A 20,052-nucleotide genomic window follows, 5' to 3' on the forward strand; every position below is an offset into this window, starting at 1 on the left:
AAGTCACTTTCCTGCTCTCTGCCTCAGTTTCCCCATCTGTAAAATGGGGATGACACGGAGCTTCTTGGGAATGAGTGACAGGGGATGGATCACTTGATGGTGACCTGTTCTGTTCATTCCCTCTGGTGCACCTGGCACTGCCCGCTGTCAGGAGACAGGATCCTGGCCGAGATGCACCTTTGGTCTGACCCAGTAGGGCTGTTCTTATGGATGTTAGTGGGAGTTGGGTCCCCGCAAACCTCTAGGCTTCAGGCCCTGTGGGGACATGGGGGGCCCTCGTTGCCTGAGTCACTGTTGCCAATGGGATGCGAGCTGCTGGGGCGTGTGCAAGCGCCCCGCTGCCCGGCTCCGGAGAGCCTCTGTGCCTGGGATCCACCCAAGGGACCGCGGGCGTCCCAGCCGGGCGGCAGGGGCGGGGCTGCGCCGCCAGGTGGCGCCGCTGGGCCGGCTCCAATTGTCTCATTAGCCGAGCGGGCGGCCCCTGGCCACGGGGCGGGAGGAGGCTGCTAGCGCCGGGCCGCCCCCGCGAAGGACACCGCGGGCCGGGCCGTCTGCTCGCCGGGCCGAGAGCGGCTGGGCTGGGAGCCCGCGGGCGGGGGCTGCTCGCTCCGCACCAGCTGCGCCCGGGCGCCCCGAGGTAAGTGCCCCGGGCTGCTGTCGGGGTGCAGGGAGAGCCCGCCCGGGGCACGACTGAGCCCAGGGCAGCTGGGGGGCTGGGATTCCTGGGCTGCTCTGGCTCCTGCCCTAGGGTGACCGGATGTCTGGGTATTAGGGACTTTGTCCTTATATATGCAACTCTACCCCCGAGTTCCCCGAAAAAGTCCCCGCCTGCTTTCTGGTCACCCTACCCTGCCCCCCCCAGCCCCCTCTGCGCTGGGATTCTGGAGGTGGGGGCGCCCGGGGCGCGCAAGGGGCTGCGGGCACACGCTGGGGGGCTCTCGTCCAGCTCTTGGGTCAGAGGAGCTCCCAGGAGGGAGCCCTTGGCCCAGCTCGTGGGGGGCAGGGGCTGCGGATGCTCTGGCCTCTCCTTGCAAGTGTTCTGGCCCCTGGGAGCGTCCCTGCCCCGCCGGCAGCTTCAAGCCTTGCCCGGTCTCCGGACTCTGATCCCTGCCTGCCGCGCGGCAGACTTGGGAAGCGTCGCTCCGGCTTCAGGGCTGCGGGGTAATGACAGGCTGCGCTGCTGTGGGGAGCCAGGGCAGGGGCTGGAGCTATTTTGGGACTGTCTAGTAAATAGCCAGTCTCCTCATGTGGGGGGAGGAGGGGACTGAGAGCACCTCGGCTGCAGGAGGCCTGGCTCCTCCTCTCCCCATTGCCCCTGCTTGCTAACAGGGTGCTCGCGTGCCCCCTTGGCTGATCAAGCTTTGCCCCGGCTCTTTATTCAAAGACAGCCCCGTTCCCTGCTGCCCCGGCCTCCTGTTGCCACCCCTCCAATTGCCCTGCAGGGAGCTAATCCAGCCTGAGTACTGATGCCAAGGTGTCATGCACCCGGGAGCAATCTCTCCCTCTGGGGTGCTGCCCACGTAACGCACGAGCCACAGGGCTCCCCCATGTGAATCGTTCCCCTCTGAAGGCAGCTCTCTGCCCGTCATCCAACACCGTGCCTCTCACGCTGTGGGCAGCGCTGGCCTCTGGGTACACGCCAGTCACTGGTGAGCTTACAGGTGTGAGGCAAGTCAGAGATGTTGGATGCCAAGAGGGGACCCTTTCTAGTGCTTTGTCCCATCTGGTTCCGAGTGTCACAAGCAAAGGGGCTCCCTGTGCCCCCCATCCAGCCTCTGGGATGGCTGCGTGGGCACTCAAAGGCACACAGGTCTACCCTGCTGCTGGGTGGGGTATGGTTTCAGCCCTTCTCCCACCCCCACTCATGGGGGCCCTGCTGGAGTCCAGAGAGGATTGCCAGGCACAGGGCATGTCTGTATCTGGTGTGTGTGTGTTTGCGGGGAGGCGCTTCCTACTGGCGCGGCAGAGCCAAGCACAGGAAATTCTTCCCAGCGGTTTCTCAAGCCCCTCTTTGTGTGCCTGGGATTTTTAAGATGTTTCCCTGACGGTTATAGAAGAGGTGTCGGGGCCAGCCGGCCGCTAGCCCTGCTTCCTCCCCCTCCGCCAAGCTGCATGTGAATCTAACCTCCCCGGGGAGGGGGCCTGCGTGTGGTGCAGGGATCAGGAGCGCTCGGGGCTGTGTCTGACCTATTGACTCCAGCCGCTCAGATGTGGGGGAGCGGAGCATCGGGTCATCCACGGGGCTGTGCAGTGGGGCTGTCCTCGTGGGTTAGGAACAACGCCGGGCAGATTGGTCCTTCGGGTGCTGGAGGGGACAGGGGCCTTTCTTCCTTCCTCAGTCAGAAGGGGACGTGCAAAGTGGGCTGGGATGCGAACAGCACCAAATGGGCTGAACTGGGCCTCCCCTCCCCCCCCCCCCCGCCATGATGCTGCCCGGATCCGACTCTTCATGTGTTCCTTGGGGTGGCCCCCCCGAGCTGCCTCACTGAGAGCCCTGGGCTGTTGTGCCGTCCCACCAAGACGGTCTCTTCCCACCCCAAACCACCACAGCCCGCCTTGGTGGGGGGCGGTGTCGGCACATGAAGGTGTCAGCTCAGCATCCTCTCCGGGGCGGGCTCGGGGAGCAGAAAAGCTTCTTCTGAGCCACAGGAACAAATGACTCAAACCTGTGGCTGCAAACTTCCTGCATTGTCTTGTCTCCGCTTCCTGCCAGAGCAGGGCGCTGGGGGGGCCTGCTTGGCTCAGGCCTGCAGCAGTAACCTGCCAAGACCTCTTCTGCCCCTCAATACTGACAGCTGCTCTGTCTCTGCTCCCACCATCTCCCTTCTGCTCAAGTTTAAGAGATCTTCTGCCATTGCACGGTAGCCATCTGCCTCTTGCCAGTCCCATGGCCCTCTCCTCTCCAACACGCACTCTTGACCAGCTCTTCTCCCGCCCCCCAATCCTCACTGCCTTGCCCGCAGCACCATCCTTGCTATCCATTCTGCCACCTCTCCGAGCCAGCTCCCCCAGGCCTGGCACTGCTCTCCCTTGGCTCCCCTGCCCTAGGTTCACTGCTCTCTGGACCCTGGCTATGTCTGGGTCCCAGCAGGTTTCTTAGCTGAACCTGGCTTGGTCCCCTTGTCCGCCCCAAGCCCTGCTGCGTGTGATTGCTCGCCCCCCATCTCCATAGCATGCTGGCTCACCCCACTGGTGTCATGTTTACCTGCCGACAGCTCTGCCAGTGCACCCATTTTCTGGATCGCAAAAGGGCCTCAAGGTGTGTAGGGGGCAGCCTCAGAACGAGACTGATTGACCACCTGCAATGCTGGGTTAATGCTGGCACCATCCAGAGTCAGTGCCTTCCCCAGCGTGCCTGATCCCTCTGCAGGGTGAAGCTAGAGCGTCCCTGTTCTCTGTGCCTTTTCCGGTTGGGCTGGGCAGTGCTGGAGCAGGCCCTGGGAGCCAGCAGCCTGTGCCCACAGTGTATTTCTTTGCCTGGAGCCCCCTCCATCCGCCCCAGCTGCTTGTGGTTAGGAAAGGAAACCGTTGGCCTTATTGGCTGGTGTCAGGCCTGCAACGGGAAGGCAGAGGCTGTTTGCGCCAACCTGTGACAGTGCAAGACACTTCTCTGTGTCTCGCAGCTGCCCTCTCCGGAAGGAAAGAGCCGCCAGGCGAATGAACGTAGCGCGCCGATTGCCTGCGAGAGAGGGCAGCGCTGGGACGACCCAGGGTGAGGGCCCCGGTTACTGCTGGGAAGCCCTTCTAGCTTTGATTTCAGGATTGGAGGAATGGGACTAGGAGTCAGGAATCCTAAGTTTTGTTCCTGGCTCTGGGAGGGGAGGGGGATATAATGCTTAGTGCTGTGAGGGGGTGGGAGTCAGGACTCCTGGTTCCATTTCTACCTCTGGAAGGGGAGTGGGATCTAGTGGCTTAGAGCAGTGGGACTGGAACCAGGACTCCTGGGTTCTGTTGCCGGTTCTGCCACTACCTGCTTTGGCCGAGGCAAGAAAGGATCTTTCTCTCTCAACCCTGGACTCCACAACAGCCTAAAGTGCTCATGCTGCTGGGTTCAGCTTGTGCCTTGCTGCTCCCTGAATTTCCTTGCCCCCAGCCCTGATACGCTGGTTTTATTCCATTTTCAGATCCTCCTCCAGGTGCTGCCACACTGCCCATCCTGCTGCCGCTGGACTCGTCATGTCAATGACGGTGAATCTGACCGGCCCGGCCCCCTGGGGCTTCCGTATCACGGGAGGAAGGGACTTCAGGAAGCCTATCATTGTGTCCAAGGTAGGAGCATCCACATGCTGGGATTTGCCTGCTTGTGCTGGAGTGTGCTCTAGGCACTGGAACAGAGGGGCACTGGGAGCCAGGACTCCTGGGTTCTGATCTTGGCCCTGCCACTGAATCCCTTGCACAAGTGCCTTGGATGAGAAGGTGAGCGTTGCCCATGATCTGGAGGTGAATAGGTTTTGATGGGCTGGCAAGAAGAGTGGCTTGCTTGGCTGCAGCTCTGAGGATTTAGCGAACACTTCCAAATCCCAGGCGAGACAACCCGGGTTAACAGCCTTGTGCAGCGTGTTAAACTGGCCGAGTCCAAGCGAGGCTCCCCTGAGGATGTGCCATGCCCAGTTAAACCCATGTCAAGGCACACTGCCTTGTCCAGGCTAGGCTAAGGAGTGTTAGCGAACACCTTCCAAAGCCTAGTCTGGGAGCTGCCTGAGGGCGCGTCTGGGATCTCCGCGAAGGGATCTTGGCTGGTGGTGTGCAGAGAGAGTGGCAGCCAGGCCCCCAGCTGCCCAGGGCTTTGTGTTCTGGAAGTAGCTGCCGAAACGGGAGCCGGGAAGCCAGTGGAATGCCCGGAGTTATGGCTCTCCCTGCTAAGTGGCATGTGCTGGGCAAGCTGCAGTGGCTCATGGAGCCCCAGGTGAAGAGCAGCCAGTCCAGGAGGTGAGGTAAAGAACCCACAGAGAGTGGGAGGCTGTTCCCCAGCAGGATGCTGCAGGTGCGTTCCTGTGGGGATCTGAAAGGCGAGAGCCCAGTCAGTGGTTCCAGCTCCCCGTCGGTGTGGGGTCTGGCGGGCTTGATCCTGGGGTGAGCTCCCTGTGGGTTTCCCCATGGCTCCCTTGTATAATCTGGCTGGCTGTCGCGCGTCTTTCCGCTGGCTTGCTGTCTTCTCCGTCCCCCTGTGCCAGAGCCACTTGCTCTCCCGTCGGCAAAGGGCAGGGGCTGCAGAGGAAGCCAGCTCCCTGCTGAGTGGGCGCGGTGCCAAGGGACCTGGGAGCAGATCCTGTTTACCGTCCTTGAGGAATCCTGCTCTGTGGGAACAGGCTAGAAGCCCCCGCGGTGCACGTGTGCAGAGAAAAACAACGAGCTCTAACTTCACCCATGGCCAAGAGGAGTTTCTCTCTGTTGTTGTTCTGGCCTTGGCCTTGGTGTCCACTGTAAACCTGGCCTCAGTCAGGGGAGATCAGGACAGGGAGGTGGGGCCTTCTGCCTCCAAGTCACCAGCTGGGACCTGTGAGCAAGCTGGCCGTGACCGAGAGCCCTTCCCGCCTCAGCAGAGAGGCCAAGGACTAAGTGGACCACAGAGATTCAACGCCCTCACCCAGCCTTAGGGGTGGTCCCTCTGAATCAGGGTTTGGGGCACATTGGCAAGACAGGACTCCTGCTGTGCTGAACTGTGGATTTTCAGAAGCTTTTGTGCCCCGCGGCTGTTGCTCTGGCATCTTTCCCCAGCACTAGATTCATGTCACTTTATTGTCGATGGCGCAGGTGGCAAGGCCTACAGTTAAGATTGCTGGATGTTTCTCATTCTAAGCCCTATTTTTCCAAAGCCAAACTTTAAGCCTTCGGGCTGATATCGTCCAGGCTGACTGGCTGTCTCGGGCTGAACTTTTCTGGAAAGTTTCAGCTAAAACGGTTCAGCCGTTTCTGAGAATGGAATTTGCCGCAGAGGTTGGCAGGTGTGTCGTGAATGAGGCAAGGGGCTTCAGGAAGAGAAAGGATGGTCTCCTAGGTAAGGTGAGCGAACGCTGTCCTGGAGAACTGGATTCTATCCCTGCCTCTTGCCACAGAGTTCCTGCGTGATGCTGGGAAAGTCACTTAAACCGGACATTTGTTTGACAGATAGTCAATAATTACGTGTTCCTCATTTTCTGGGTGCCTGACTTGAGACCAGATAAGCAGAAGTGCTGAGCACTCCCAGCATTGCTTGAAGTCAGCTGGGAGCTGGGCCGTGAGCAGAAACATGCTACGTGTTGCTAAGTATGCTGAAATATCAGATGCCAGGCGTCTCAAATTGGACACGCAAAATTAGTTGGCAATTTTGGCTTTAAACTTTGTGCCTAGTTTTTGCACCTATAAGCTGGGGGGGGGGGTAATACCACCCCCTCGCCTCCTGGGCTCTGTGAATTTGTTAATTCATGTTTGCAGAGAATGAAGACTGCAATGAGAGCACTGTAGAAGAAGCCCACGAGGAAATGAATAATTCTGGACTCAGAGCAGGATTGGGATAGTGAGCAATACATCATGCATGGGACTGCACAGTGTTGGAGGGGGATAAGAGGAAATATTGCCCAGCTTTGCTGAACACTGTGCAGAGAGTAAGGCATGTAGTGTGGGGGGTGGGAGAGGGGTGTCTGGGGAGTCTCACCACTTGGAAACTCAGCTGAGTAGCAGTGTCCTCTGCCCCAGGTCTACTCCCTACACTGTGGCCCCATTTTGACAGCCGCTTCCCCAGGGCTGTAGGGTATTTGGATGCTGTCTGATTTCCAGGTCAGGGATGGTTTTCTTCCCCGCCCCCACCCCTCCAAGTCGAGGTAGGATGTCTGGGAGAGAAAGCTCTAGGCCCCTGAGTGGAATGTAGGGCTCCTCTGGGCCAGGGGCGGGTGGCGAAATCGCAGGGTTTGGCCATCCCTTTGGGCTCATCCTCACTGCAGAGTTACCCTGTGTTACAGCTAGTGTGTTCTGGCCAGCTATGGGCAGGGCTGGAGGCTGGGCTGGAAGAGATCCCACAGAGAAGCCTAGCTTGGGAAAAAGCTGAAGCTGGTGTCATGGTGGTAGGTGGCCGTAAAGGCAAGCCCCAGGCAGGGCTAAGATTGGGCTAGTGTCTCTTCTGTTCAGAGCAGCTTGGGAAGGGCCCCCTGCTTATCTCCGCCTCCCCTCTCGCCGCTCCTTGGGCCAAGGTGCTGGCGATCCACCTGGGCGAGGGTGGCCATGTCTCCTGTGCCATGGTATGCTGGAGGTGGCTGGCAGGTCTCTGCCGCCGGCACTCTGCCTCCCCCAGGGCGGTTTGTTTCTCTGCAGTAATGCCTGGGTGTTCTCCCCCGCCCCCTGGCCGTGCAGGTGATGGAGAGCGGTAAGGCCGCTGCAGGGGACCTCCGACCTGGTGACGTCATCGTCTCCATCAATGGCGACAGCACGGCCAACATGCTCAATGTGGAGGCGCAGAACAAGATCAAGCAGAGCTCCGGCCGGCTCCAGCTTCAAGTGGACAGGTGAGATCCACCTGCCCGCGTCCACACTGTACTGTTCCCTCTTCCTCATCAGGGCAGGGATCTGCTCGGGGGGCCTGGCTTCACTATTCCCCCCCAGTCCCCCTGTGCTGTGGGAGCGCTGCAGCGTCTGGGTGGGGCGTCAGGGGTCTGTGTCAGAAATCTGGAGTCCTGCAAGTTCAAACTCGCAATCACTCCATCAGGATCCATCCCGGGCCCTTTTCATCACAGCAGCAAGGCCTACAGGGTAGAGCTGGGATTCATAACTCCTGGGTTCTCTTCCTAGTTCTGCCACTGACTCATTGGCTAGCCTTGGGCAAGTTACTGCCCTGCTCTGTGCCTCAGTTTCCCCTGCTGTGCAGTGGGGGATAATGATTCCTACCTCTCTCCCGGAGGGCTGGGGGTTAGTTAACCAATCGGTAAAGCACTATTTACATCCTAATACAATATGCCATTACCAGGGCTCAGCCCTGTACTGCTCCTTGGTAAATGTCTACACCTCCTGCATGGACAGGATGTGGAGCAAGGGATGAGGGTTATTCCCCTCTGCCCCTCCGCGGTGGAAGCATGGGCAAAGGCTGAGCTCCAACCCCCTTGGTTTACATGGAGCAGAGACGTACAAGAGAGATCCGAGGCCTGTATGAGGGATACAAGGCTGGACTACAGAGGGGTCTTGCCTTAGTCTCTTTGCTACGCCCTGGGGACCACTGCTCTGAGGTGCCGTGCCAGGCTTGATGCTGCAGCTCTGGCGGCTGGGAGGCATGCTGGGCATGGGGCTGTGGCTCCTGGGTGGGGGCGGGGGGCTGTGGCATGCTATGGGGGGTGGGCATGCTCTGCTGTGGGTGGCTCTGGGGCAGGGAGAGGGGATCAGCTGTGCTGTGCTTCTGAGGCAGGGGCATGCTGGGTATGGAGCTGTGGCTCAGACGGCGGGCGGGGCAGGGCTGGAGTTCGGCTGTACCAGGCACAGCGTGTCTGTTCCTCCCTGCTTCGGGAGGCGCCATCTCTGCTGTTGGCCTCGGGGGCCTTTAGGCTGCTTCTGGAAACTAGCCCGCTGTGCACACGGTGGACCAGGCAGCTTTGGCAGCTACCGCCCTGCAGCCCAGGTCTGACGGGTTCCAGTGAGCCTCTGCCCTCTGGGAGGGGCAGGTCAGGGGTGTCCTGTGACAGCCCCTTGCAGCATGGGGCAGGCCCCAGTCAGCGGAAGCTGCCTTGGGGGCTGTTATCCTCTGGGCTGTGGAGCTGGACACGACCCCCTCCCCTCCCCCCCAGATGGCCAGGCTGCAGGAGAGGGACCCTGCGTGGCAGGTCTGTCAATCCAGTCAGCCCTGGGGCTGGCTCTCCACTACCCGCCCTGATTCACCTGCTTGGCCCAGATGAGCTGGCTGCATGTGCGACTCTTACAGTCTGAGCCAGACCCCAGAGGAAGCGGAGGCCGGGCTCTGTCTTTCCCCTGATAGGTGCACTGGAGCCAGCGAGTGGCCCCTGGGAGCTAGCTGTGCTGGTACGTGGCTTGGCAAGCTGGGTGGCTCAGGCTAAGCCTGTGTAGCTGGGTCCTGCCCCACTGGGGAGGTGGAAACTTTCTTTGCACTGTCTCCTGATGACTCTGACTGTCCAGAATGTGCAACCGTCTTTGCGGGGGGGAGGTGATGGGTGCATCCTATAAATACCTCACTGCTGACCCGGGTGCGGCCACTTGCCAGCCTGACTCACGGCTTCCTCTTGCCCTCCCCTGCCATCTGCGGCATTCGCAAGGGATTGTTTGGCAAAGGTATCTGCCTGGCCTGCTGCCCCAGGCGTTGCACTGTAGGGTAAGGACATGCCTGGGAGCGCCAGGCAAAATCCAGGGCTGAGCCCCCGCCCTGCCCTGATCAGCTGCTCTTGCAGCAGGTCGCGTAGCCTGGATGCTCGCTCGCATCCCCCCCCAGCAGTTGCACGCTCAAATGCATGTGCGCACAAGCTTCCATGCAGTCACGCTTGCACAGGTGTGTGCAGCCTAGTTTCACCATTGCTGGTGCACGAGCTCCTGGGGAGCTGCCTGCCCAAGAGACCCCTCCCACACGCGAGAAGCCCCTTTCTCTCGCCAGCTCCCTTAGTAGTCTATCTCTCCTGGCTGCCTCTCTGCTCAGTGCTGCGTCCTCTCCCCCTCTCCAGCTGACTGGGACGTGCAGCATGTCCTGATGAAGGGTGGGAAACCCTCATGGTATCTTGGAAGTGGCCCAAAACCCACAAACCCAGCCGGAGCGGCTCAGGAGACAGCATTCCGCTCATTCCGGGCCCTTCGGCTCATCTCCTTCCCTTCCCCGCCTGCCCCGAGAGCCAGCCTGCTGTCCCTGTGCTCCCGCTGGGTCCCCAGGGTGGGGAGCCACGCCTCTCTGTCCCCTGGCTGCTGGCCCTTCCCCTCTGGCCCTTCATCTCATGGCCTCTGCTGTAGTACAGGGGAGAACAGTGCCCCACCTGCGTACCTTCCCCCAACTTACACAAGCAGTGTCCCTTTTTGCTGCCACTGGGCATGTCTGCCTGTGTCTGGCAGTGGGAGCTGCCCCCAAAGGCACGCTCTTGTCACAGGGATGTCTGGCTAGGAGCCTGGGAGGCAAGCAGACAGCCGCAGTCTGCTCTGTGTCCCGCTGGCTGGGGCTAACCCCACGTGGACCGTGGAGTGCTGGTCCCTATATTCTGTCCCCTTTGGGGCTGGGGCTGGGCCTGGGCTTCAGAACTCGAGAGACCCTTCCAGCCTCCTGCCCCTCTGCTCTCGGGAATATGGGATGTGGGGGCAGGACTCCTCTCGTCTCCCACCATCACGTTGCGTTCCTATGGTCCAACTTGTACCCCTCCATTTAACTGCCCTTCATGAATTCCAGCTCCTGGCTACATCAAAGCCCCCAGCGGGTTCCTGTTGAGAGGGGGAGAGAATATAAAGTAGCCCTGTATTCCCCTCCTCCCGCCGCCTGGCCTCCGGGGCTGGTGCCGCATCCAGCACATCCGGGCTGGGACCAGGAGTAGGGGTGGAAGAAGTCCTCTTAACCCTTTGTCCTTCCAACTGTGCCTGGATAGGGAGGGTGCTGAGGGGAGCGAAGCCTCTGGGGTGAACTGAGTTCTTCCTCACTGACGGGGAGGCGTTACGGTAGCACCTCGAGGCCCCCGCTGAAATCAGGGCCCCGTTGCTCCAGGTGCTGTTCGTAGATAGCTCACTGCAGAATGGGCTGTTTCTTACCAGCCAAATAAACAAGATGGTGGGTTATTAATGTTACCCCATTGGACAGATGGGGACTGAGGGGCTAGGGGTCTTGCCCAAGGGTGCAGAGTCTGTGGCGGAGCAGGGAGTAAACCTTGGGTCTCCTGTGTCCCAGGCCTGCACCCCCAACTTATCCTTCCTCTGCTTTCCCAAGGGGAGGGTAATTACTGCAGGCTATCAGACACAGTATGCCGAGGAACATGGCCTCAGGGCAGGGCACAAGAGGGGGTAACTAGCCAGCTGCCTCCTCTGGTCCCGGTTGTCATCCCAAGGCCCCAAAGGTGGAATGGGGGCCAGTCAGGCCAGTCTCTCTCTCTCCCTCCATCTCCTCTCTTTTTCCATTGCACTCAGGTCCCCATTGTTCTTTCCCGGCCAGACCAATGGTGAGAGCTCCCCAGAGATGTTGGCCATGAGGTTCCAGGTGAGACCCTCCCCACCAGGTCCTTCCCCAAACCCTGGGGAGAGTGGAAACATCCAGCACCACCTGGCAGCGGGAGTCCCATGTCTTGGCTCCAAGCCCTGCCCTTGGGGTGGGGGGAAGGGGATGCTGTGCCTGTTAATGGTCCTGGGCCCTGATTTCAGGGCATGGCTGCCTTTGCCCACCCCAAGGCCTCTCCCCATACAAGGGTCCTTCCCGCTCAACCCCAAAGAAGGGGGAGCGATGGGGAGCCGGGCCATCCTGACTGGCGTGTGGGGTGGTTCCATCCCCCTGCCCGCTTGGCTGACGGTATCTTTCCCCAGGATGTTGTGCGAACCAGGGATGACAGCCAGGGCTCGGTGAGGTCCTCCTACTCCAGCCCGGCATCCCTCAGCCCCCGGCCCGGCAGCCCCTTCTCATCCTCGTCACCCGGGTACCGGCCTGGCAGCCCTTACAGCCCCCAGAGGCCCAGCCTGCCCTCCGAGGGCAGAGTGGAGATGGTGGTGAGCAGCCGCAGGTAAGGCCCAGAGCCAGGGAGAGGTTGGGGGTGGGGTGGGTGTGCCACGCATCTGGGTTTGAATGGCCCAGATGTGGGGGGCTGGCAGGGTGGAGGCGGTGGGATACAGCTGACCTTTTTTTGATCCCCCTGTGAATGGGTTTCCCATAGACTTTTCTCCCCCTTTCAGCTTCCAGTCTCTGGCCAGTTCTCCCAGTGTCTTTGAGGATCGCTCCCCCTCACCCTATGGGCACCAGCGTTCAGGCAGCAGACAGGTGAGCAGGAGGGCGCTGGGGTAACAGCATCCCAGCTGCACAGCGTTCTGTGTTGGGGGGGGATCCCCCCCACATCAAGCTGGGGTGTGATGCTGCAGGGGGCAGGTGTTGGCCTCGTACCCTGGGGACCTGGCATTGTGCTGGGGCGGAGGTATGTCTGTGGGGGAGAGTCTGAGTTACGTTGTCTCTTTCCCCTACCTGGGCCGCTGCAGGAAGCCTTGTGATGCCCTGTGTGGGGCCAATGACACAAGCTCCTCCAATTCCCACCCCCCAGGGTTTGGGATGCTTCGTCTCTGAACGCAGGGCTTACGCTGTCAAGGGGGAGCGGGGCGCCAGAGGCCCAGCTGGCAATTCCTGTCGCTGGCTGTCCCTTCTTTGTCAGGTGGGGTAACTGGACAGTCTCACCCTAGCAAAGTCCAGTCTGTCTTCGCAGTCCTTCTGAGCTCTTGGCCCCAGCGATATCTTGTGGCAGCGAGTCCCACAGGCTAACCACCCATTGTGCAGCAATCTGAACCATGCTTCCCTTCGGTGTCACTGACTGGGGAGCTCCAGGGGAGGGCCACTGCCTCCCCTGTCCTACTCGCGGCCTGTCCATCTGCACCAGCTCTTTGCCACCTCTCCCTAGGCCCCATTCAGTCTCCCAGAGCCTGTCTCTGAACCCCCCTCTCCTGGGATATTTTTCCTTGGGGCATTTGCCCCTTCCCCTCCCAGTGCTGGGTCTGGGTGCAGGTGTATTTGTAGGATTGGGGAAGAGCTCCATTGTGGCAACAGGAGGGGATTTTACTGCCGGAGGGGGTCGGGGTGTTCACATCATCCCTTGGCGCTGTGACTGTCCTCTTTTGGTCCATCCAGCTTTGCCCGCCGCCTCCATGTTCCTGCCCTGCCCCGGAGGGACCCTCCTGGCAGAGTGAGGGCTTTGGCCTCCGTGTTGCCCCCGGGAGGCTGTGCGCTGGGCCCCGTTACTAAAGCAGCCGGCTGCCCGACTGTAGCCTCCCACTCTGTCCCCGCAGGCAGCAGAGCACCTGGCGGAGGATGTTTGCCTGTTTCTACCTGGCGTCTCCGAGGCAACGGCTCAGGGCTGGGGAGGGAAAACCAGTTTGGGGAGATGCTGCTGCTGTCCCGTGGGCATGCAAGGCAGGGACGCTGGCAGGGGAGGCTGCCTCCACAAAGACACGTGGTGGGTCCTGGGAGCTTCTGCTCTTCCCTGGAGGAGCCGCTTGCTCCATTGCCTCTCAGGGCGGGGGGGAGAGGGGGCGCTGTTCAGTCTCTGTTCAAAGCTGGATACTGCCTGCCCCAGGGCCCCAACCCCAGCCCTGGGTGCGTGTTCTCTGCCTGCTGATAGCCAGGCCCCACTGGTGCTACAGGTACAGGTCCAGGGAGTTCAGGGCCGGTGAGCTGCAGCCCAGCGCCTGAGCCACGAGCCCCGGGTACCCGTCCTGCCGGCGCTCAGCAGAGCCCGGCTCCAAGGGGCTGCATCCCCCGGGGGCGGTGGGCTCCGTTCCCTGCTGCTCGCTCCTGGCTCCGGGTACGTCCTTCCCTATCCCGGAGGTGCATGGGCAGTGTGGCCCAGGCCGGCTGCAGTGCAAGCCCCCAGTCGACTTTCTAGCCAGACCTACACCCAGGGGTGAGGTGCTGGGAAGCCTGTGGTCCACCAGGGGGTCTGGCTCCTGGACTCTCCCATAACTTTCCCGTTTCCCTTTCCCGTGGGGACCTGTTCTGTGCGCTCCGGTGGCGTAGGGCCCGGAGCCACATCCTAGCGCACCCCACTTGACACCCACTGGCATTTTCTTGGCTCCCGTCCTCTCCAGCGTGTTTCTACTGGGCGCTGCTGCTGCTTCCTCCTGGCTCCGGCTCCGTGGCAGCCACTGGCTCTGAGGGCCCGCTCCCTCCCCACCCTAGTTCCCTTTATTTTCTTGGGGCTGGGGATATTTTTCAAGCCCAAATTGGGAAGCGCGGTGGCCCTGGAGCATGGCCTGTTCCAGCTGGCAGTGGGCTCAGCCCCGGCAGGCCCTTGGCTTCCCCTGCTTGTTTGTTCTCTCATTCCTTCCCAGCATTTATTTGCTTTGGTCTCTGGGCCCTGGTGAGCTCCTCCCTGCCTGCAGGCCACACCAGAGCTGGGGCCCTGCGGGTGGGATCGGAGATGGGGAGATGTGACCCCACTGGGCGGGAGATGGGCTGGGATGCTTTTCCTGAGCCACGTGGCTCAGAGGCAGCTAATCAGCCCTTCCTAGCAGCAAACAGTGCATCCAGGGCCCCAGAGGCGAGACCATCCCCCCAACCTGCCTGTCTCTTGATTCCCTCCCCCACCTGATGACACCCCCCCCAAGGGTCTGTCTTTGGGACGTTTGCTCGAGTTAGCTGCAGGGCCTGGCGTGCGGCACGTTGATATGGCCGAACCTTGCTGCGTTGTGGGAGCTGGAGTGTCGCTGATGGGAGGAGGGATGCTTAAAGTTCAGGCGGAACTGCAGGGAGAGTCTCTAAGGGATTGATCAGGGCTGCTGCTCTGGAGCCAGGGAAGTTGCTATGCACATGGCACAGGTACATGCTCGTGGGCTCTGTGCTTGGCTCCTTGCCGAGATCTGAGCCAGCCAGATCCCCTGCCCCTGGGGAAGGGGAACAGACCCCTCTACTTTCCTCCTTGCAGGGAAGGCTGAGCAGCTGGGCTCTGCTGGCTTGTGGGGTGTGCTCTGTCGAGTCTTTCTCCCAGAAACATTTGCTTCCACTTATCTGGGGTTTTGCCTTTCTTGTGGCTCCAGGGCCGCTAAACAGGAGCAGATGCCGCTGGAGGAGCGTTTCTGTGCTAGCAGCAGACAGGCTAAAAATAACAGGCTTTTCGGGGGGCGGGAGCGCGTGTCTCCTGGATTTGGCCAGAGCTGACCCAGAAATAGGCATGCTGAGCAGGGGCACAGCCCTGGCAGATAGGGTGCTGGGCAGCACCGTGACAGGGAGGAGAGGGGCATGTCTGCCTGGTGCTGCGTACCTGGCTGGTCCTTGCAGAAAGGAGCCAGGGCTCTGGCGGGAGTGGGGAGCAAGCTGGGAGGGGCGCTGTGCTGGCCACGTTCCCCTCCGCTCCCCATGGAGGGGGCCGGGTCTGGCTGGCCTTGGCACTGGCTTGGTGGGGGTGGCCAGGGACCCCTTCCAGGGCCTGCTCCAAGAGGGTGTCACTACCCAGAGCATCCTTTGCTTGCCCTGGGGTGGAATGAGCATGTGCAGCTCACCGCATGGTGCCAGGATGCTGGAGCCCTAGCCCCTAGAGCAGAGCCTCCATCTCCCCTGCAAGCTGACGGGGCATCTGCCTCTCCCAGATCCACCCATTGCCCACTTCCCCCAGCAAGCAGAGCCCTCTCTGCACTGCTCATGCCCCCGCCATGGGCACCCAGGAAACCGGCCCTGCATCTTGGGCCAGGGCCATGCGGGACAGGGAGAGCATAGCCGTGTGTGTCTCCCCAGCCAGGAGCCGCCTGTCTGAGGGGTCCCCTTTGTTCCGCTGGGAAACGCTCCGGCAGCTGGGAGGAGATGTCTGGACTGTGGGTCAGGGGCGTCCTCTAGTGGCCGGAGCATGCAGTGCAGCCCTGGGTGAACGTGAAAGAGCCGCGCTCTTGTATCCTGCGGGGTGAAAATGGGGTGGACCTGATGAGTGTCTGCACAAAGCATCCCTGCCCTGCGGCATCCGGCTTGCTAGTATCCACAGCTCCACTTGTCCCTTGCTAAGGCATCGGGACGGGTGCCGTGGCCCAGCGAGCAGAGCTCTGGCTTGGGAGGGCTGAGCCCCCCGCGTTCTGCAACCCCCGGCTGGCGTGGCTGTCTGGCTCTACAGCCTCAGTCAGGGTCTGGCTCCTCACGCTCCCTCCTCCTCTCTCTCCTGTCTCAGGAGCGGGGCAGCTTCTGCCACCCAAGCAGCTCTCCGGTTGCAGCTCTGCCTCTGATCAACCGCACACCATCCCCTCTCGGCCCTTGGGAGATGGGGGGGGTCCCGGGCAGGGCCTCACCCTCGTACAGCCCCCGCAACAGGTAAGCCTTGCTCGCCAGCTGGGTCCTGGGCAGGGAGGGTGGTGTGATCCAGCCCAGAGCAAAGGATGCTGCGGGGAAACAGTCTGTGACCCACAAGGCTCCAGGGGAAGTGAGACATAAGCCAGGCTATCAAGAGGGCCTGCAGGATGCTGCCATTTGGGGCGAAGGGGCATTGGCAGAGCCGTGCCAGCCCTGAACTGATTTGGAGAGTGAAGTGTGTGTGTGGGGGGGGGGGGGGGCGGCTCAGGTTGAGGTGAATCGCCTCAGCGGGGCAGGGAGGGGGCTGTAGCTCGAGACTGAGGCACATTGCGGGATCTGGCTCCAGAGAGGGGTCTCTTTGGGTCTCACCTGAGCTGGGAGATTGAGGGTGAGGCTGTGGGGGTCAGTTTGGGGGTGCATAGCCTGGGGAGACTGGGTCTGGTTTGGGTTGTGGGGGGCAGGCTGGGACTGAGGCTCTTCACCAGAGCGTCCTGTTCCTACTGCCCCGCACCCCTTGCTATTCTAGTCCCACAGCCCTGCCAAAGCACCTCTGTCCTGACCCACGGCACCCCCTGCTGCTCCGCTGAGCTCTGCCAAGGCCCTGCGCAGGCTGGGGGCGGGAGGTGGTGAAAGGAGCCGAGCACTGGAGTAGCTGAGAGTGGGGCGGGGCACCTTTGGAGAGAACGGGCCCCTGGCTGAGAGGGGAGTTGTGGGGTCAGGGAAGCCCTCTGGTCTGCTGGGAAATCCCTGCCCAGAGATCCCAGGCCCCAGCCCAGGGCGCCATGCAAGGGTTAACTTGGCTGACGCAGGTGTGCGTGGGAAGGAGCAGGGCAGGCCTGGGCGTCACCCTGGCCAGGGAGTGTCAGTACCTTGTCAGCACAGAGAGCTGGAGACTGGGCCTGCAGAGAGACCGAAGGGGCAGCAGGCTCGCCCCCTTGGCAGGGCCCGGGGGTAGGTATTTGGGGAGGGGGGTGAATTACCAGTTCCCAGCCCCGGGGGAGCTGGCCATGTGTATGGGATGCAGGGTGCCGGCTGGGGTGTGGCCCCGGGCTCCCTCATGGAGGAAGTGCAGAGGCGTGGGCTAGAAAGGCACCCCCCCCGAAGGCCTCGGGTGGGACGGGGTGATGGGCACAGAGTTGTCTGCACCTGGGTTGAGGAGTTGGCTCGGTCAGTGCAGCTCAGCTGCCGGGGTCCCTCCTCCCTTGGGATGGGAGTTGCAGGTGTCTCATCCTGGCTGAGGTCAAGGGGGGAGGGGGATCCTGCCAGTTCCTCCCTAGGGATGGGAGGCCGTGGCCCCAGGGGCCTCTTGGGATTAGGGGGTTAGCAGTCACCTCTGGGTTCCCAAGCTGGTACGCTGAGGGGGTTGGATTGTCTGAACACCCTGCCCGCGGCCAGGCTGCTGCTGCCTTGGCACAAAGGGGATTCGCTTGCAGCTTTGGCAGGTGAGGGGACCTTAAATTCCCCGTGTGTTGGGATGGGATGAGCCCCCTGCTCCTTTCTGGAGCACCGAGGCTTCCAGGTGGGTAGCTGCGCGCAGTGGGTGGTTAGCAGGGCTGGTTGGCCGGGATCTTGCTCCCCACCCCACAGCTTGGGGCTGGATGCCTGGGGCTGGACATGGCTAGGAGCTCTGTGTTCTTCAGCGGGGCTGCTATACACCAGGGCCTGCTCTCTCTGCAGCCTGGACTTGGAGCCGGCCATGCGGCGCTTGGAGGAGGACTCTGAGGTCTACAAAATGATGCAGGAGAACCGCGAGATCCGGGCCGCTCCACGGCAGTCCAACACCTTCCGCCTGCTCCAAGTGGCTCTGGAGACTGACGGGGGAGGTGAGCAGAGGCCAGAGGGAACTGGGGCGGAGAAGGGAGTGGGCAGGAATCCAGAAGAGGAGAGCAGAGGGGCCAGGACAAGGGCAGGGGTGTAATAGTCTCCAGGGTCTGGGGTTGTGCATGGATGGAAGGGTCAGGGTGAAGGGGATTAGTCTCTGGGGTCCAGGGCAGTGGGGTGGGGGGGGGAGGCTCTGTGGACATGGGAGTGCATCCTGGATCCTAATGTCTCCCTTGCTCTCCTTTTCAGTGGGCACCGCGACCCCCTTTCCCAGCCAGCTGTCCCCCAGCTCCCACAAGCCAGTCACCAGCTCCGTGGCCGGGGTCCAGAAGCTGCACACGTGTGAGAAGTGTGGCACCGGCATCACGTGAGTGTGGCTTATGCGGGGGAGGGAGGCTCTGGAGACCCTCAACCTCCTTTTGGGCTGACGGCTCCATTTATCCCAGGATTTCTGCGGGGGAGGGCCCAGTCGGAAACTCGAAGCAAGCCTGGGCTGTCTTGTCCTTCCAGCCCCCAGTGCCAGTTCCCGCAAGCAAGGTCTCATCTCCATGTGGCAGGAGATGGTGTCAGCCTGGTGCTCACAGTCCAGACTCCTGGGTTCAATTCCTGGCCAAGGGGAGCAGTCCAGGTGGGGAGCAGCCTGCCCCTCCCATATTGCTAGATGGGGGCGCAGAATGGCTTTGGCAGAATACAGAAGGCTGATGCGCTGGTATAGCGATGAGAGTGCAGGGGCTGGGAGTCAATCTCCTGGATTCTATCCCCGCCTCTGCCACCGACGCCCTTTGCAAGTCCTGGTCACGGTCTGTGCCTCACTTTCCCCCATCTGGGAAGGCTTCACGAATGTCTGCAGCATTGGAGCTGGGGATCCATCCTTCTCCGGGCTCTGGGGCAGTTCAGACCCACAGACCTGGCAGCTGGAGTCCGTGTGCCTTTACTGCCCCTTTGCTCGGTGAAGCGTGGCTAGGCATGGGGCTTGGCTGCCTTAACCCCTCGGGACGAGGCTCAGGTGCACACGTGGTCACCCTCCTCTGTGCATCTCACTCTGTGTGCACAAAAAGGCTTCCGGGCTACTCTTGCTCTCGGCTGGTTACTGAAGCAATGAGAGCTGCTCCGGATGCCTGGAGTGATGCCATGGTGAGCAGCCTTAGGCTGGAGTTCAGAGGAAGGTGCCTGGGTCTTAGGGATGTCCCCACAGAGCAGGCAGGAACCCGTTGCTTGAAGGGCTTGGCCGTAGCTTGGGAGAATGGAAGGCGGAGCTGACCCTGTTGGGATATGAAGGGGGAGCCTGGGGGCAGTGGCGTCTGGAGAGCTGGGACGCTGTTGGCCAGCTCTCCCTCCCAGCTGACCGCGTCTATGCTGTCTCCCGCAGGACCCAGGCAGTGAGGATCCAGGAGAGCCGCTACCGTCACCCTGCCTGCTACGTCTGTGCCGACTGTGGCCTCAACCTCAAGATGCGGGGCCACTTCTGGGTGGGCGAGGAGCTGTACTGCGAGAAGCATGCCCGCCAGCGCTACCAGGGCCCCGGGGAGGCCGCTGCTGCTGCCACGGGCATCTCCTCCAAGTCCTGAGTTGCCCCCGAGAGCATGGGGCCTGGGGCTCCCTGGATCTGCCCCCCACACACACTTCCCGGGGCTTCCGCCAAGCACAAACGCCACCTCCCACGCTGGGAATCTCACTGATGTGTCCTGCTTTCAGCCTCCCTCGATTGGCTGCCAGGCCCTTGCTCCCGCTGCTCCCCAGCCCATCGGCTTCGCTGCTCTTGTTGCCTGTGGCCAATTGAGAGAGACCAATGAGGGAGCCTGCTAGGTATAGGGTAGGGGGTGGGAATGGGACAAAGAGTGGTCTTTTGCCTCTAGGTCACCAGTTGGAATCCAGCTCCCTCTGCTCAGACAGTCCCAGCTGGTGGTTGTCCAGCTGCAGAAATGAGCTTGTTTGGTTCTCAGCCTGTTTCTTAAAAGGAGTCTGGCCTAAGGGGTGCCCAGCTGTGGGAGATGCTTGCCCTGTCTTCGTCCTGCTCAGTGAGCAGAGGGTTCAGACTCCAGGGCTGCCAGCCCCGTACCTCTCACCAGGGCACCTCCAGGACACAGAGACGCGCTGTAGGACGGCTGTATCCCCTCTTTCTCACGATCACTGCCAGGAGCTGTGTGCGCGTCTGGGTGCAGTGGGGAGGGAGGGGTGGCGCTCACACACTTTGGTACTGGGGGCCTTGCAGGGGGGAATGGGTTTGGCACAGCTTTGTACACTGACTTTGTAAAGCTTCTCTAAGGTATTAAACCAGATCTCTATATAAAATATAATATGTGTATATATATATATATATATATATATATATACCTGCCCCGCAC

At 61.3% G+C, this 20,052-nt stretch overlaps 1 protein-coding gene across 4 annotated transcripts; it reads left to right on the plus strand.

Annotated features, from left to right (window-relative positions):
- The first annotated feature begins 527 nt into the window (after window positions 1-527).
- Window positions 528-19,930, plus strand: PDLIM2 (PDZ and LIM domain 2). Of its 4 annotated transcripts, none has more exons than XM_077805704.1 (10): window positions 528-637; window positions 4,125-4,269; window positions 7,327-7,478; window positions 11,059-11,128; window positions 11,449-11,642; window positions 11,812-11,896; window positions 15,768-15,907; window positions 17,564-17,709; window positions 17,957-18,074; window positions 19,077-19,930. In XM_077805704.1, the coding sequence occupies exons 2-10, from the start codon at window positions 4,177-4,179 to the stop codon at window positions 19,273-19,275; spliced, it is 1,197 nt and encodes a 398-aa protein (XP_077661830.1). In that variant the 5' UTR covers window positions 528-637; window positions 4,125-4,176; the 3' UTR covers window positions 19,276-19,930. The 4 variants fall into 4 exon arrangements, with proteins under 4 accessions (XP_077661830.1, XP_077661832.1, XP_077661829.1 ...); XM_077805706.1 differs by having other exon boundaries at window positions 573-637; window positions 4,137-4,269; XM_077805703.1 differs by lacking the exon at window positions 528-637 and adding an exon at window positions 3,162-3,259.
- The last annotated feature ends 122 nt before the right edge of the window (window positions 19,931-20,052 follow it).

The sequence above is a fragment of the Eretmochelys imbricata genome, chromosome 26 (genome assembly GCF_965152235.1).
Source record: "Eretmochelys imbricata isolate rEreImb1 chromosome 26, rEreImb1.hap1, whole genome shotgun sequence".
Classification (NCBI taxonomy): Eukaryota; Metazoa; Chordata; order Testudines; family Cheloniidae; genus Eretmochelys; species Eretmochelys imbricata.